The sequence below is a fragment of the Aspergillus oryzae genome, chromosome 6 (assembly GCF_000184455.2).
Source record: "Aspergillus oryzae RIB40 DNA, chromosome 6".
In the NCBI taxonomy this organism is placed as follows: domain Eukaryota; kingdom Fungi; phylum Ascomycota; class Eurotiomycetes; order Eurotiales; family Aspergillaceae; genus Aspergillus; species Aspergillus oryzae.
In genome coordinates, this window is record NC_036440.1 from 515,104 (window position 1) to 532,490 (window position 17,387).

Consider the following 17,387-nt stretch of genomic DNA (forward strand, 5'->3'; position numbering starts at 1 on the left):
GAGAAGAGGTTTTCACAAAGCTCCGATGGTGCCGAAGACCAGGAAGACAATATGGGTTTGCTAGGGCGTGTCCGCAAAACGCCTTTTCGCTCTTCTTCTTGGGCAAGGGCGGGGGGGAAGGTCGTAGCTGCAGTTAACACTATACTACTTCTAAGTATTATTGTTATACTGCTCGTGTCCCACCGCTATGAGCATCAGTGTTCAGAATCCGAATGTGCCGCGAAAACATCTTACTACTGTAGGTGGTATCTCATATCATGAATGATGGCCAAGGCTGACAATAATAGCTCCGTTGTTTGAGGACCCCAGAGCGATCGAATATGAATACGTTAGGTTTCAGGGTGCCCTGGAACATCAAAATGTCTACAAGGGCACGCCAAATATGGAGCTCGATGAAGCATGGGAGGTCCTTATACACAGTGAGCTTCCGTAGTCATCTCCTTTTGTTAACCATACAAAGCTGACATAGCCAGCGAACAATTCCGGAGTGGATGGCAATGTTATAGATCGTATCCAAAAGTCGCGTATAGCCGCCAAGTACCCAAAGGAACAAGGGGGGCAGTACTATACTGGCATTGAGGTTTTCCACCACATGCACTGCTTGGTATGTTGAGGTCAACCTCTAGCTTTACATGGATCTATAAATGTTGACAAGTGACAGAATTTGATACGCCAGTATACCTACAAAGACTACTACCACCGCCCAGAGAACAGACCCAAGCCTTTTACTGACTCGGAACCTGTACTTCGCGCTCACGTCGACCACTGTATCGATATGTTACGACAGGTCCTGATGTGCCAAGCCGATGTCGGTATAGTCACATATAACTGGGTCCATCCCTGGGGTCTGTATCCTGACTTTAGTACGGAGCACAAGTGCCGCAAGTTTGACAAGATTGTTGAATGGGCTGACAAGCACGCACTACCGGATGATGACCCCGAGCCTGATTCTGAGACTGTTTGGTTATCAGGCCCACCACAGTAGATTAGAATCGGAGAAGTGGCGCTTTCATCCACCTATGGGCGAGGTAAAGGCAGTAGGAGTATCACTGTCAATAATTGTAGAGTTTACTGAGGCTGTTAGAGGCCAGGGGTAGCATGTAACTAAGAAAACATGTTGTATAAAGTCTCATTCCCACTCGACCAAGATGCCAATGACATCAAGGTCGCGCCTCGACTACCATATCCCCAGCATAAAGCGAAGAGGTATAGTTTTTAGTGCTTGACCTACTTTCAAGCTGTTCATTGTCACAGTATATTCATATCCCTCAATTTACATTAGACCATAGGTACTCGCTACATGAGAAGATAAACAGCCGCTATTCTCTAAAGAGAACTGTGTTTGAAGGACAGTCTAGGGATGTCCTATCATGGTCTGATGTTGTGAATAGGTTTCTGATTCGAAGGGAATAAGCCGACAGTGGAGGTATACATACTTCGGGGAGCAATATCAAATTTTATCGATTGAACAGCCCGCTTCTTTGATTGCTACAAATATAAACCCACTGTAATTGCCAACGCAGTTGTCTGCAAGAACAAGGGAAAGAAATGTAATACCAATAAGTAGGGCAAGCTGGTACATACGACCATAGGGTATGAAGAACAAAGCTCTGCTATTGGGCCCTCCTTCTGTTCATCACGAACCAGGCGCGTAATCAATCCAGCAAATAACATCTACCATGATAAATATAAAAAACACACGAACCCGGCAATAACGTGAGATGTTTCGGGAAAAATTATCCTCACGACCCATTCGACAGGAAGACTGTCAACACCGTCGCGTACCTTAGAAGAATCAGCATGCAAGGGGATCTCCGCAAAAGGATAAAACACGCAATGAAACTAAACTCACGTTGCCCCTGCAATGATAAGCTCTATGGTCCTTGACTTAGCCAGGATAGAAAGGATGAGGAGGTGTGATATGGTGAAGGTCATAATGATCACCACTCGAAGTGTGGCGCTAGTCGTGACATTGCATAGAATAACCGGCGCCAAAAGAAGCATCGTGATCACGAATAAAAGTAATGCTTTCGCCACTCGTATGATCAATGGCCCGGAATAGATATATACGTTTGCGTCGATCGAGGTATCATGATATCGTCCCTATTGCCAAGTTAGTTACTTTTCCTTCTGCAAGGCAGCCACCATGAGTGGGCGTGTGGGTTGTACTTTTCTGAAACCACGATAATAGCGGATCAGTTGGCCTTCAACCCATGTTTCTAGGTGCGTCATGGCCGTATCATCTGCTGGGGATACAGTGACTAAATCTCGAGAGTGCGAGAGGTAAGCTCGCTCTTCCCTGGCTATCATGCCTGTCCCATCCAGCCAATTCTGTAGAGCCTGAGTGTCTCTCTGGGATGGGGGTCCAAGTGCCAATGTGCGGCGTGTCCGCTCAAGGTAGTTATCTAAGAAGCCACGTCACGATCTTAGGCAAGTTTGATATCATTAAACCAGAGTAGTTACCGTAATCCATAAGACAAGAATCAATCTCAGCTAGCGTGGTAACTCGCTCTAAGTTTTTATCGTTCCGGCTGCGACCAAGATATAAATCACGGGATTCTTCCTGGTCAAGCTTATCTAGTTTATGTTCCAGGAGCGACAGCCTGTCCTGCTTCAGCAGGAGGACTCGAGCTCGAAGGCGGTTGAAAGATCTGCATAGGAATGTGGACTATGAGATGAGAGAAGTGCAATGTATCTGGGATACCCTGCTCGGTAGTCTTCAACTTCACAGAGAATTAGAGCCTTATTTGCTGGATGCCCTACGAGAGGAGGTCTGGGGAGTGATTACTCTTCTTTACCGGTGATCGCTGGGCCTCCCAGAGAGGAAGGGGGGTCGCTTGGGATGACATTCTCTGTTAGTTTCCTGCTAAAGTGAACAAACGAGTTGCAGCAACATAGACAAAACTTAGCCAACCTTTATTTTCTGCTTAAACTACCCTGTGCTTCGGGATTTAATGTATCGAAGGCAGGAAAGGATGAGTTGGGCAAAGGCTGACAGCCAATAAGGTAGCTCATCCATCAACACAGCCACCTTGCTGAGAATGGCGTATGCCAGTCTTTTATCGTCTGCAGTTGCAGGCAGGGCCTTCAAAACTGAGGCTCTTTACGTTGGCTAGCCACTGACCACGCCGCTGGCTGAGTTCGTTGGGATGCTAGTTTAGGTACTGCCTTGCCTGTCGCCTTGCTGTAGCCTTGCCTGAGCTGAGAGCCAAACACCAATAAAACACTCTTGTCCACCTGACTACTACTCCGTGCATTGTGTGTCCCAATTTCGCCTAAGGTGGAATCGTCGTTGTTAAGTCGTAGTCAGGTGACCCCTTCCTGTGGTATGTTTTTGTATTTTCTTTTTCTTCCTCTTCCTCTTCTTCTTCTTCTTCTTCTTCTTCTTCTTCTTTTCCCTCTCCTCCTCCTCCTTCTTCTTCTACTTCTTGGATTAAGCGACGCCAAGGTGTAGCTATCGGCAACTATCCTAATGGATAACGATCACACCTCTCCCCTCTCATCCATCTCCTCAAGCGTTGACCTTGTCCTTCTGCCATGAATACTATCTCCAGAGGGAAAACTAAGCAGACCGGAAAAGGAACTCAAAGAATGTTGTTTTGATCCCCTCACGGTCTCTTGTTACGCCCTTGCAAATCAGGTCTGTGCCGAGCTGCATCAATTCTGATTCCTGCTCGTCTGTACAAGTAGGGGCATATACATTCCAGTAAAAGAAGTTCTCCCCAATTTGCGCCACGGTCCGATAGGCCGCTTCCTCGTCAAGGGGTGGATAGGCACTGATGAAGCCCTGGATCAACGAATGTGCAATCTGGGAGCCATATAAAATGGTTTGCATATACAGGTCAGCTACTATTTCGGCCAGGTCTCGTGTGTAGTCTCCCAAGCAGCATGCCTCCCAGTCGATGACTGCCAGGGACGTGTTTTTCTCCTTGTCAATGGACGATGGGTTTTGAATCAGGATGCTGTTTGGCGTCCGTTAGCATCGAACAATTGCTATATATCTGGTCGGCCAGAAACTCACTTTCTGGTTGAAAAGTCACCATGAACTATCGTGTCCTTCCGTCCAAACTCTCGTGAGTGCATCAGCGCCGCGTAGTGTCCTAGTTGCTCCGACTTGCACTGCGCTTGGATTGCCAGAAGCTTATTAATTCGGAAGTCTCTTAGATTTTTGTCGAAACCATTGCTGTTCTGTTCAACGGTGCTCCACAAATCTGTATCCACCTGGGTCTTCGACCAGGCGTGGAAGCGGGACAGCCAGCTCCCCAGGGCCTCACCCAGGGCCACGGCGGTCGATGCAATGATGCGCTCTCCAGCACCCACTGTCAGGAACTCATGCAGTGTGCCATTTTTGGAAAAGTCTTCGAAGATTTGCGTATGCTCGTCAGGAAGATATTGATATAGTTGGGGAACTTGGATCGTTATCTGCTTATGCTGCACTTGTTGAGATGGGGTACTCCCGAGTCCTCTGAGAATGGCCTGTTCCGTAAGCTAGAAAAGAAAGCCACATTAATTGTAACTCCGCTGTGGAATTTGGGTAATAGAATCTGTGAATGGAACGTACGCATCGAGTTAGGGATAACGTCAATTGCGGGGCTTTGCTGTCCTTCTCTTCGCTATGCTTGATGATTACAGTGCGCATCCCATTCTGCAGTGGTTTGATTAGGGATCCTCGGTATGTCGCATTCAAAAATCCCCCGTGTATTCGCTGGACCGAGGAGCAGGCATATACCGTGTGACGAAGCGATTCGAGAATGGCACGATCTGGATCAGGTTTTCGTTCTTCTACCACTTGGATGGCCGGGGCCTTGACAGCTTCTACAGTGTCTGCGGTGTGCATGGTGTCGTTATGCGTACGATTCTAGCTAGAATATTTTTCCAACAAGTAGTCTAGAGACAAATCATGGCCCCGCAGGGTTAATAAATACTGCGTAGGGCATGAGGTCACGCGATCCGACGGGTCTTCTGTATTTATCTCAATCGGGCGAGCCGTGTCGATCTTGTACAATAGTAGTCGCATCCACACTGTGGCACGGCAGGTTCAGAAAAAACCTCGCTTAGCGTTTAAGGTTCAAAGGCCTCTCTCAACGCAGCACCGGTTGCTACAATTCATCACGTCCACAGTACCCTCTGGGATCTTTTCAGGAACTCCCAGGATCAACCGCCCTAGTCTATGTGGATCATTGTATCCATAAGTCTTGGCTAGACCAGCAGATCGGCTGAGAACTGCCGGACCCGTCCCGATTTTTGTTTAATTTCTGGGCTTCAGCCTTCGAGATCCTCCGATCTGGCGGGGCTCAGTACGGAGGTGATCGGCCAAATTCCACCTCAGTAATAGTCCGAAGCATATCAAATTGTATCGTCAGGTCTTTGTTGATGAATCTAGATGCGATAAGCGCATGGTCTCCACTTGGTGGAACCCTAACTCAGATCTCCCGATTTATCGGCATCAGTGATATATTGTCTGTCTCATTCTCTCCGGTATCTTTCAAGGATAATTTCGAATATATTCAGCAGATGTGGCGTGAACTAGGGATCAAAATAGTATACCTACTACTATACTCATCTTGATCTTCCACTAATCGAGGGATTCTTTGCTGAACCGAAGACCTATATTAAGGGGAATTGAATATCTTATTAGGATGTTCCCATTAGCACGCTACCCATGAGACGGGAACATGGACTGGCTGAGTGAAAGATACAGATTTTCAGATCAGTATACGGAGTAAGATACCAGAATTTCGCGGTCAATCACTTTACAGAAATAGGGACATGCACATTATATACCTCAGAAGGGTTTCAGTATACTGCATGCTAAAATACAATTTCACCAAGTTGACTAACTTTGAAATTTATCTTGACCGCCAGATTGGCAAGAGATTTCTTTTTTTTATTGTGATAGTTGATATTAACATTTCGCTTAGAAGACACGCCCTCAGACCCAATGCCGATCATTGCTATAACGGCATTTCATTCAGAGACATGTCTTGCCGGTCAAGCTTAGATTTATGGACGTATATGGATATTAAAGTCAAATCTGTGTTAACACGCGGCAAGGCGTGTGATGTGATCTGTTTATATTAGACCAGGATGTACTCCCAACTGCAAAGAGGAATTAGGGATGTGAAAGACTTTAGCCGGTATATGAGGACTAATAGTTGAATTAGATGTTGTACATTTCACATTTAAATTCTAGCTAGATCACACCATCATTTGTTACTTTTAAAATTGTATTGCTTCATGCCACAACTAACAGAGACTAGAGTTCTCTTCGTAATCTCTATTATATATCTTCATATTTTGCAGAGTTACCAATACATTAACACCTCTACGGCTCTATGCTAATATATTCAATATAAAATCATGCTTCATCATGGTTTGCCTGATTTCGTGCTTAACTATCTTACCATACTGCCAAGCCAGAAGTAAAACTGTAGTTCTAAACGTTCTGGTATTGAGCAGCCGGAGCACAATAGGGCGTGTTTGTGCTGAACCAGCAAGCCTGGGAGAGCGTCTTCCCTCCTTTTAATAAGTGGGACGAACCCCTTCCTTTCAAGAATGAATTGTTGATTGAGACTTTTGGGGCCTCTTGGGTGTGTTGTATGTGTGATTTCGATATTTTGTTAGATCTAACATGGCTGGGAAAATATCTTGACTGGTGAAGACGTCTACTGTATTGCAAATATGGGTCCTGAGCTGTAGTCCAGACTACTACCTCCATATTGGTTGTTACATGAGCCAGGGGAGTAGTGTGAAATTGCGGGGTTTCCCTTATCATTAAACTGTTTATAATAAATGTCTATGAAAAAGGTATATCAAAATTTTCGCTTTTCCCGCCCTCGCTCTGAGGGTTCCGACACAAAGATCCGATGTCGCCTTCCATGAGCAGGCCGGCTTTCAACTACGCCAGTCGACCCCAGCGAACTAGACGGGAATGGCTCAGAGCTGGATGGACTCGTGGCAAGTGCTATTAAACGGCCCAGAATCGCGTATTCCAGTTTGAACTTCAGGCTATATGCCACCGGCTTGAAAGTCACTTGAAGGGCATAGTAGCCTGCGAATTGAATCCCGACCACAGCCACGTCGAGTATAATAATAAAAATATTGATAATCAGGAATTGACTGAGAATTTTATAGTGAAGTGGACCGGGATGCAAGCGCAGCATCTTTGCCGTTTCCCACAGGTATATGCCGGATATCAGGAGTTCTTGGACGCAGAAGACGACCAGCTGAACACGCTCCATGATATCATACCCTCTTGCAAATCGGTTTGCCAGGGCAACATTATCCGCGTGGCTACCATATAGGAGGACTGCCGTGGAGACATGGAATATGATTGCGTCAACGATGATAATTGCAAGCGTTAGGTGGAGCACTCTGGGTGACCGGATGATAAGGTGTAATCGCGACCATAGAATGAGAGAATGGCCTGTTACCATACAGGACCAGCTCACAATGATCAGCGAGATCGAGAGATAATACGATATCCCGGGGTTAAAAATGTAGAATATGTAGCCCAGGCATATTGGGAAGAGACTGAGCGACGCGATGAGCAGGCTCCAGAAGTACCATCCCCGGTAGACCTTGAACGTCGATAAACAGAGGACGATCAGCTCAGCAGCATTGTACCAGGCGATGGCGACAAACACTGCTATGATATATTTCTCCACGGAGCTGAAGCTGCCGTTCTTTGGCTGGAACAGCTCGTCGTCCGGAGCCCGCGTGGTAAGTATCGAGCGACTGACTCTGATCCCATGCATGAAACTGCGAGTAAGGGACAAGATGGGTGAATGAAGAGAATGAATTGTTCCAAGGGGAGGTTGAGAAAAGAAAGCACTGCTATTGAAAACTCAAATAGCCGATACGGCAGTGATCGATTGATCTAGACCAGAATCAATCCATGATCTACATTGCATTCTCTAAATTGACGATCCGGTTCACCGCAAGCTTGGCCGAACCTAATAATATTCTTGTGGGAGTAATTCATCGCGAGGATCAGATTGGCGTCGGGTAGATGCAAGTCAGTGCAGAGATTTCCTCTTAAAATTCGCATAGTAAGGAAGGTGTAAAACCTGAACACGGGGGTTTTTGACGTCAAGACATGATCGGCACTTGATTGCCTGCGAATCATTATGATCGGATTGCGTCCCACTATTGAACTTGATGCCGTTAGTGGTTCGTATCCTGAATGTCTTTACGAGCAAACCAAGGGTACAGCAGCCCAATCCGGCTATCGTACCGCATCAAGTGGAGACAACGTTAAATGTATTCAGAGTGTTCGACAGGGGAATCCGGCAAAAAGGAACAATTAAGTTCTATTTGAAAGGTATCTCCAAGGGCCTTCTTTCCGTTGGGGCTTGAAAGGGGACCGCGGGAATTTTTCTCCTCTCACTTAATTGAAGTTAATAAGTTAGGGCCTTGGCTTTTCCTGATGTGATTTAGTATGGCGATAGCGTGGCGTTGAATGCTCAATCATATCATTGAGATAGCGTTCATGGTTACATCGTGCGCTTTTCAATGTGTGATCCGTAGCTGGTAGCCAAGAAGCGAATGCCACTAATGTATTACTATGACTAGAGTGACCACTCAGAGAAACATATACCATTCATAGCCAAATGAAACATCCGTGCTCACACAATCGAATTGAATGAAATGAGCGTCGTTCTAGCTAGTGCTCGTTAGCCTATTTGACTCTTTGTCTTGCCTTGGAAAGTGTTGCGCGTTAAAAATAATCAAGGCCCCGTGCTACCCAAGAAAATGGCATCTCACATCTGCGAGTATCATTCATCATGGTCCTCCCTCTGAGGCGGCTGTCAGCCCCAAGAGCTCTCTCTAGTCTCTGCTTTTGCTTGGCGATTATTTGTCTTTTGGTTATGTTGACAATGACTGCCATGAGAGACACGATCGAGGAAGAGACGGGCAATGAGATGACGGCGCACGGCCTTTTAGAGCCCACGCTCAAAGTCATGATTGTGGGTGACTCTATGTCTCAGGGCCGAGAGGGCGACTGGACCTGGCGTTTTCGCATCTGGGAGTGGTTTAAAGACCAAGGACTTCCTGTAGACTTTGTAGGGCCATATAATGGCACAGCACAGTCGGACCTGCCCTCGCTACCGGCAACCCCGTCAGGCAAGGAAGAGTCGCATTGGAAGAGCGAGATCAGAACGAGTGGGGGATACGCAGCCGGTGTGTCGGAGGACTTTGATAAGGACCATTTCGCGATTTGGGGCCGCGCCGTCGCAATAGACAAAGGACTAATATATGATGTTCTCGCCGCCTACCCTACCGACTTGATACTTCTGATGCTGGGCTTCAACGACATGGCCTGGTTTCACACCGACGCCGCAGGTACTGTGGACAGCATGCAGACATTCATTTTGAATGCCAGGGCAACTAATCCGAGACTTAAATTTGCTATCGCGAATGTTCCCCAGCGAACCTTTATCAGCGGTCGGGAAGATCTCCCCGTCAGCACCAACATATACAATGCGTTATTGCGAGAGGCGATTCCCGGATGGAGCACCCCGGATTCACCTGTCCAACTGGTCGAGCTTCACGAGAATTATGATTGCGCGCCGATAGCGTGTCCCGTGGGTTATGATGGTCTTCACCCGAATGCTAAGGGCGAATACCAGATTGCTCGTGCATTCACACTCACTCTGGTGAAAGATTTAAACATCGGGGTCTCTCCACTGTCTATCCCAACCATGCCTGACGGGCCATTGTCTGTACCATCCAACCCTCAGGATGTTGGTAGTCTTCCGCAGGAGGTACCAGATATGATACTATGAACCGGCTACCTTTAGCTCCAAGCCAATACGAACCGTCACTAGTCTGACTCCCATCGATCCAGTGTGCCACCGAGTACAACAATGGGCTCACATGCATTACGCATCCCCATGGAGAGAGCCGTTACCATCACCGGGGCCAAGACAAGATCCTGCAAGACTTGTAAGGTTCCATTACTGAAAATTCCTCAATAAAGCCACGACTTTATCTTTAAGAACGACAAACCGTTGTATAATAGACTTCATATTTCAGTGAATACCGTTGATAAAATGTTAGTAATAACTTCTATACACATTTAAGAAAGCTAGTAAGTAATAAAGAGTGATTTCAGTAATCAAGCAGCCGCTTAGTAGAAATGCAACCGTTTGAACTAATCTTCAACACGATGTCACCTATTTTCTAGAAATTATAAGTACTTGCTATAAGTGCATCATATATCTGTCTCCCCAGAACCAGTCAAATTCCCCGACCCAGCTTGACCTTCACGGAATACTCAAGATAGCGCCAGGTCTAGCGTCAGCGTCCAGTTTCTTTATTTACGATGTCTTTGTCCTCAATTCCTTTGTTCTAGGTAGTATAAATACCTCTATACTTGATGGAATCAAATTCTTTTCCCACCAGTTCTGACTGTTTGTCATTATATAGCAAATTCCCATGTGCTCCGGAGGAGTGATTAGCTACTCTTCTCTCGTTTGATTCTCTCATCTACAGAAATCTCACCATCGATGTTTGAATCTCTCCTTCCTCTTTGTGGAGACGTCCTCTCAGTTTGCTGATGCAACGTATATAATGTCTTGCCCTCCAACGCGACAAAGACCTCTATCCTTTCGAACGACAAAGAACATTTCTGGAAGCAAGATATAGAGTATTTATCATGCTGATTCCCAAGGAGTCGCTTTCTATGCCGGTGCATGTTGCAATTGTCTCGAAGCGGAAAAGGGCAGCGAATACTCGATCAGGGAGCTTTTTGAAGCCGCCGTCAGTAGGAACATAGATTCCGGCAGTGTTGGGTATGTATCGCTGCCTCGGTTAGAGACCTTTTGCTAACAGTTGTAGTCAAATCTCCCAGCAACCTTTAGGCTTTGAGAGCTTTCTCAGCGCCAAAAGTTCGCATATTTAGCATATGAAGCGCTCGGGGGCCAATAAACCGATGTTGAGCCACCATCTTGCAAAGGCCCAGAAGACAGGCAAAGGGACGGCAGTATGCAAAGAAGCCACCCCTAGAGCTGGCTACTGATTGGCCAGGGCGATTGTGTGACCGGTTTGGGTTAATGATTGTTGACGAGGCTTATACACTTCGTCAACCCCGAGTCAATGCAGTGAGTAACTGTGTCGTGGGTTCGAGCTACCTGTAATCTTCTGATTACGGGACCTCTATATTCGTCATTTGCACTCCTGTATGACTTGCCTCCAATAATGTGGCTCTCCGCAATGTGTTTATACACAAAAGGGCTGGTCGGAAGGAAGGCCTTTTTGGAAAGGGAGCTCATCAGTCGAGAAAGGACCTAGAAGATGTGACCTCATTCATCCTTGTGCGACAAACAATCGTGTTGAGATGAGACTCAAATGGCATCGATCGAAAGCTCCTACTACACACCCACACGGGGAGTAGAGAGCCAGTCATTTGGTGCAATGACTGTCGCAAACTCACAACTCGCAAACATGAGTATCTGATTCGGACCCTGTTTGTGAAAAGTGTGGCGAGCAGTTTTCTCTAAGACAAACCAAGTGGTATAGAATGTGTACCGGAAGGAACTCTACTCCCTCGATGGCGCCCAGGCATTAGAGTCGAGCAGTCCTTGGGATTATCCTCCTATAAGGCACTGCTGTTTTGGGACTACGAGGTCATCACGAAATCGCTCAAACCGGAGCTAATGAATCATAATCAGCGCCGAGGAGCTGCGGGTTAATATGCCCTGAAGCCATTACTCCCCGGATGTATATGCTCCAGAAGTATAAGACCCAGGCACTGGAGTTTGATAATAATCCCTACTACGAGTCCCCACGGAAATTATCTCTATGTACAAAATGTTGTCTTCGCCCTCCAGCACAGGATCGGGTATTGGAATACTTTCCAAGATATGACTATAATAAGCCTGATCAGTAAAGCTATTGCTACACCATCCCAGTGCTGTGCAATCCCATCAAAGGCCGTTTGAATCAGCGTATTTATATCACACAGGGCATCATGATCTCTATCTAGATGGCATAATGTGGTTATTCGCAATGGTTCCAAGAACAGCCTCCATTACTACATCAACGAGTCCGTGGTCTTATCTTTCCAAGGGAAAAGAGATCGTCACTGTTGACCTCGGGTTCCCGATTCGGCCTCGCGCCTACGCGTGCCTTTGTTAGATAGTCACGTAGCTAAGACCTCCTATGCAGATTAAACAACGATTTCTACTTCTATGAGGATTTAATAGATCGCATGGCGCAAAAAGATTGCCAGACTCTCAGATACGTCGGCGAGCTGCTGAGCCCAAGGCCTTTCTCTTCAATCGGATGATTGGACGGGAATCTGCTATATAAAGGGAATATCGATAACGGTCTGTCCATAATTGAATTCATATGTGCAATATCCTGGTTTATATCAACTGCGCACGGAATTATAGGAACTATGTTCCTAAGGTGCTATGGCGATCTCAAACCCAAGGGGGAGACGTCACTCCAGGTTAGGGACCAGATCATCAAAGTGTGCGGTTACAATGCAAAGGATACTAAAAATACTATTTTGGTTTGCGGCCCAACACATACAGTGTTTGCTGTGGAACAAGGCAGAGCGTGATTTACACGTCTTAAACAAGGAGCGATGATCATAAGTCACTGGACCTATCTATCACCCATTGGAAATAGATACCCTCTAGCACGGGCCAAAGTAACCAAAGATCAGGATACTGGTACTCGCTTTGTATTCTAAGTCTCAACATAGAATAAACATGAGTAATAGGGTTCCTTCACACACGAATGGATCAAATATACCATGTGGTATAGTTTGAGTCTGATCCGAACTACTTGATCACACTGACTAATTATTGATGTCTTCTTTTAGCAAGCGATTCTCAAGTCACCCTCTCAGCAACTCTTTATTAGGCTGTTCCAAGCCGACTGATCGGCCATGCGATGCCTTGCCAGGCCGGTTCAGGACCGCAAGACGAGCCGAGTATTATGCACAAAGAACCGCGGTGCTCAGAAGCCCTTGAGTTTGATACCGACATTTTGATACCTAAATCTCAGTGAAATAGAGTTTTAGATGGGATGATGAATAGGTTGCTTTGTATACTGCTACTGGGTACTACTTAGCCTATTAGACTGCCGAGAAGTAATATGTTACAACTTTTGCCATCGATACTTATCATAAATGTCAGTGGGGCCGAGTGGTTAAGGATTGACTATGTATATTGGTTCCTATATTAATCATCACTTATAACACCCGTAGCGAACTCTCATATTCGTGATCAATTCCATTCATGGGCACAGCCTGCTGCTAACGACTAATTTCGTTTGTTGCCCTTTTTTCTTTTCTCTTCTTTTTATGCCTATTGTTGGATTTGGTCTCAGTTCGGAGGATCAAGAATAAAAGCTATGCTGCGTAGGTTTCCCACCATTGTTTTAACGCCGGTGAGGTAGCCCACTATATGTGGGGGCGTTTAGTGTCGCAACGTGGCGTAAACCTCCAGCTTAAGGGATGTATGTACTTTTTATCAGTCATCGACTCATCCTAGCCCCAAAGCTCCTTGTCTGGTGAATAGCAGCCGTGGAAAAAGACCATAACGACCATGACAGAAAGCAAGACAGAAAAGACCTATTATAAAGACTAACTAACTACCGTTTTTAGCTTAGATATTATACTCAGCGGAAGTCCATGGGATTATCAGGGCTGTATGACTATGCCCTCTTTTTCATCTACAGACAGCTTTCCCTGGACTTCATTAAGTGGCACTATTGGTGTCCGTTATATCAATTCAAAAGTTAAAAAAAAGAAGACCACCCATTAATCCATTTCCCAAAGAGGCCAATTGGATCGTTTTATGAGAATAAGTCCTTGATTGCTAGCGCCATAGAACAACTTGACATGACTCTTGTTGATGCAGTGATCTTGAATCTTGACAACTGGCGGTTCAGCTGCAAGCATACGGAGATATATTCTGGCAATTTAAGTGGCAGGATGTACTTAAATCAAGCCCAGTTCTATGGAAAAAGAAGGAAAGTGCTATAGTACCCCATTCCCCGCATTATAAGATAGCGATAAATTCCGCACTTTGGCGGGAAGGACCCCGAGACTAGCAGAGAACCAGTGATAGAGGGCGATAATCGTTGAGAATGGGGCCTTCGTCACCAAACGGCCTCCTTATCTCATGCCTGGAGAATGATCCTGCGTCTTATCACATTGAAGAAGATAAGCCAGTCGGGCAGTAGGTCCACATGTTGTATTGATCATAATACATTCTGAATGAGGGGGAAGAAGCCGACACAGTAACAGGAGTCAGTGCGTTAGGGAAGGGGAAATGGAAAGAGAAAGAGAGCGGAACTGCTTTCCGTGGTGCGGAAATTCCACACCGAGCGCCTGTGCTCCATAGATAACTATCGAAACCCAAATACCCCTTCGTCCAAGGTTTTCCCTAATCGTCATGCAAACGCATTGTCAAGGTCTTGCACACTCATTCTTGATCTAGTAAACATCATTAAATATGAGCACCGCACCCAAATATCGAGCAATAGTAGAACTGTTCACCCTTTATACGTATGACCCGCTGGTTGTGAGGAATACTAGGAGGATTGTTTTATGAAATCAAAATATACCAATAGAACGTGTTTATCGACATACCTAAGCGCCCTAGTCTCAATCCAGAATTGATGACATGTAAACCCACGATTCTGTGAAGAGTATCTGGCGGACCAATTGCATGCCCTATCTTGATTAAACATTCCGCACTTCGCAGGTTTGAAATCAACGGTCTGAGGTAGAAGCAACTGTTTCCTCAGATAGGATAAGACTGACTACCTCGACTGTAGTGACCTACAGTAGTCACTCCTTCTAATCCCGAAGGGGTGTGAATACTAAATATACGATTTGCGAGCCATGACATATGAATAGTACCTTCCGGCTGTTTTGTACACCCTTTGATAGCGGAAAGGCTGTCAAATCACACCCGAGTAATTAAGCGGGCGATTTCTCGGCATTTTGGGTCTTTTCCATTTGCTGATTATCTTATGCTATTGTAGGTTTGATACTAGTAGTACGGCGACTAAATCTAGCACCGAGATGAATAGGGAATCTGGATGAGAAGCATTGCACATTTGGGTAGCCCGACATACGTAGAGCTTCCCACCCATCCCCCCCCCCCCCCTGAAAAGATTGCTTCTCTCCCACTGCAAATAATGCCTGTGGCCTATGGAGCATCGAATCTGCTAACATGTTGCAAGGTCCATGCTTGTAAATCCAGAGACACTTTCAAATGTAAAGGGTGGGGAGGAGCATCACCTTGTTGGTTCGGTTCCAGAAGTAGCACACACGAACCGACCAACCTAATCCTTCCAAGAATTCTATACTCATGCAGTGATAGCCACTTAAACTCTTTTACTTCCATATAGATAAGTGAGGAGGCAATCTGCGGGGATTAGCCCGTGCTGAACCCAAGGATGGCTATTATAAAGACCGACTGAGTCCTGGATATCTCTCGTTACTACTGACCTTATTATACTAACTATCATGGCTTCATATTCCAACGAAAAAGGCTTTCCCACTAACAAGCTTGCGCATGAGCTGACAAACATTGACGATGATGAAGAATATACCTACGAGGAGCAAAGAGCAATCGTCCACCGCGTCGATCGGAGGCTTGTTGTTATCGCCGGACTTGGGTACTGCATCAGCCTGATGGATAGATCTAATGTTTCGACTGCCTCGATAGCAGGGTAAGATAGTTGCGCACTAACCACTCATTTCATTTATCTTATTGGCGTTCCAATTTCGCATGGAAGTCACTGATAGTTTCAGAATGAACGAGGATTTGAAGATGACTGAAGGGTATCGCTATGTAAGTTTACGACCCCGATAGAGCATGATTTGTCTTGTCTAACCGGTCTTGCAAAGTCTTTGGTAATGCTCATATTTTTCATACCATATGTACTCTGCCAGCCATTCGCAACCGCTACAATTCGAAAGTTTGGCCCACGAAACTTCCTGACCACAATGATTATGTGTTGGGGAGGCATCACGATTGTATGTTATTCACACTGTATGGTACATAATAGCTAACAAAACCTCTAGGGCATTGGATTTACAAAAACATGGAAGCATGTCCTCATCGCGCGGTCATTCATGGGAGCCTTTGAAAGTGGCTATTTCCCCGGCGTGGTATACCTATTGTCATGCTGGTATTCTAGATGTAAGTGGCATCAGTGATGACTATCCCCTAAATATAGTGACACTAACATGGCTCAGACGACATGCACAAGAGATTTTCGTTGTTCTACTCAATTGGTCTCTTCTCACAAGCAATTGCCAACATTCTTGCATATGGACTTACCTACATGGACGGCATCGAGAATCTCGAAGGTTGGAGATGGATCTTTATTATCGAAGGCGTGGTCTGTTGGCATAACCCCACTAATTACTGCACATGAAGGCTGACCTAGGAATATTCTAACTCGGAAAGATCACGTTGGCTATAGGCTTTCTTGCATTTGTGATGCTTGTGGATTTCCCAGACAAAGCACATCGTTCATGGAAATTTCTCAGTGAAAGAGAGTGCGCCTTTGTCATCCGCCGGGTGAATAGAGACAGAGGCGATGCTGAGCCCGAGGACTTCTCGGTCAAGAACTTTCTTCGACATGCAGCGGACATTCGGCTCTGGGGCTACGGTTTGATATTTTGGTATTGAATCCCCTCCAAACATGGCAACAGACAACCTGACAGCAAGATTAGTTGCCTGATGACTGTGACCTACGCCATCGGGTACTTTCTTCCATTGATCCTACGCAATGGTATGGGGTTTAGCGTCGGGGAATCACAGTATCTGAGTGCACCACCATACGTATGGGCTTGTATTCTCATGATTGTTGAAGGTTGGCTCGGTGACAAGTACCGGCTACGAGGGCCAATCCTTATTGTTAACGCTTTGATGCAACTGGTGGGTATTTCATTGATGGGCTTGGCCAAAGGCAATGGAGTTCGATACTTTGGAGTGTTTCTGGTGACAGGAGGAGTAAACGCTAGCGCACCCACGGCTCTGGCATACCAGGCGGGCAACATCCGTGGTCAGTGGAAACGAGCCTTTTCAAGTGCAATGATGATCGGAATGGGTGGAATTGGGGGAATTGCTGGGTCCTTGGTCTTCCGCTCCCAAGATGCACCTGCATACTATCCTGGGATCTATGCCAATCTTGTGTGAGTACCCTGTCCCATTCTTTTATAATAAATATGTAACCTGGGTCATACGACAACAGTGCTTCAGCTTTGATCATCTTGTTGGTACTAGCGTTGAGTGTGTGCTTCGTTTTCGCCAACCGAAAAGCTCGTCGGGGCTCAACACTGCTCGAAGGATCGGCCGAGTTCAGATACACACTGTAGCTTGGAGTCCTGGGGTATTATGAGGCAA

General features: G+C 46.0%; 4 protein-coding genes across 4 annotated transcripts; 3 read left to right on the forward strand and 1 right to left on the reverse strand.

Annotated features, from left to right (window-relative positions):
- Positions 1 to 187: 187 nt before the first annotated feature.
- AO090020000511 (oxidase ustYa family protein) lies at positions 188 to 985 on the forward strand (the record flags this gene model as incomplete). Its single annotated transcript, XM_023237963.1, has 4 exons — positions 188 to 245; positions 288 to 419; positions 474 to 604; positions 662 to 985. The coding sequence occupies 4 exons, from the start codon at positions 188 to 190 to the stop codon at positions 983 to 985; spliced, it is 645 nt and encodes a 214-aa protein (XP_023092874.1).
- A 2,651-nt stretch (positions 986 to 3,636) lies between these two features.
- Positions 3,637 to 4,837, reverse strand: AO090020000509 (phosphotransferase family protein; the record flags this gene model as incomplete). The annotated part of the gene is made up of 4 exons (XM_023237964.1): positions 3,637 to 3,642; positions 3,701 to 3,962; positions 4,022 to 4,488; positions 4,562 to 4,837. 4 exons carry the CDS (start codon positions 4,835 to 4,837, stop codon positions 3,637 to 3,639), a joined length of 1,011 nt encoding a protein of 336 aa, XP_023092873.1.
- A 3,949-nt stretch (positions 4,838 to 8,786) lies between these two features.
- On the forward strand, positions 8,787 to 9,980 carry AO090020000508 (SGNH/GDSL hydrolase family protein; the record flags this gene model as incomplete). The annotated part of the gene is made up of 2 exons (XM_023237965.1): positions 8,787 to 9,746; positions 9,831 to 9,980. The coding sequence occupies 2 exons, from the start codon at positions 8,787 to 8,789 to the stop codon at positions 9,978 to 9,980; spliced, it is 1,110 nt and encodes a 369-aa protein (XP_023092872.1).
- Positions 9,981 to 15,496: 5,516 nt separating this feature from the next.
- On the forward strand, positions 15,497 to 17,359 carry AO090020000507 (uncharacterized protein; the record flags this gene model as incomplete). Its single annotated transcript, XM_001824759.1, has 8 exons — positions 15,497 to 15,702; positions 15,785 to 15,824; positions 15,881 to 16,009; positions 16,058 to 16,175; positions 16,232 to 16,377; positions 16,446 to 16,663; positions 16,715 to 17,176; positions 17,236 to 17,359. 8 exons carry the CDS (start codon positions 15,497 to 15,499, stop codon positions 17,357 to 17,359), a joined length of 1,443 nt encoding a protein of 480 aa, XP_001824811.1.
- Positions 17,360 to 17,387: the final 28 nt, after the last annotated feature.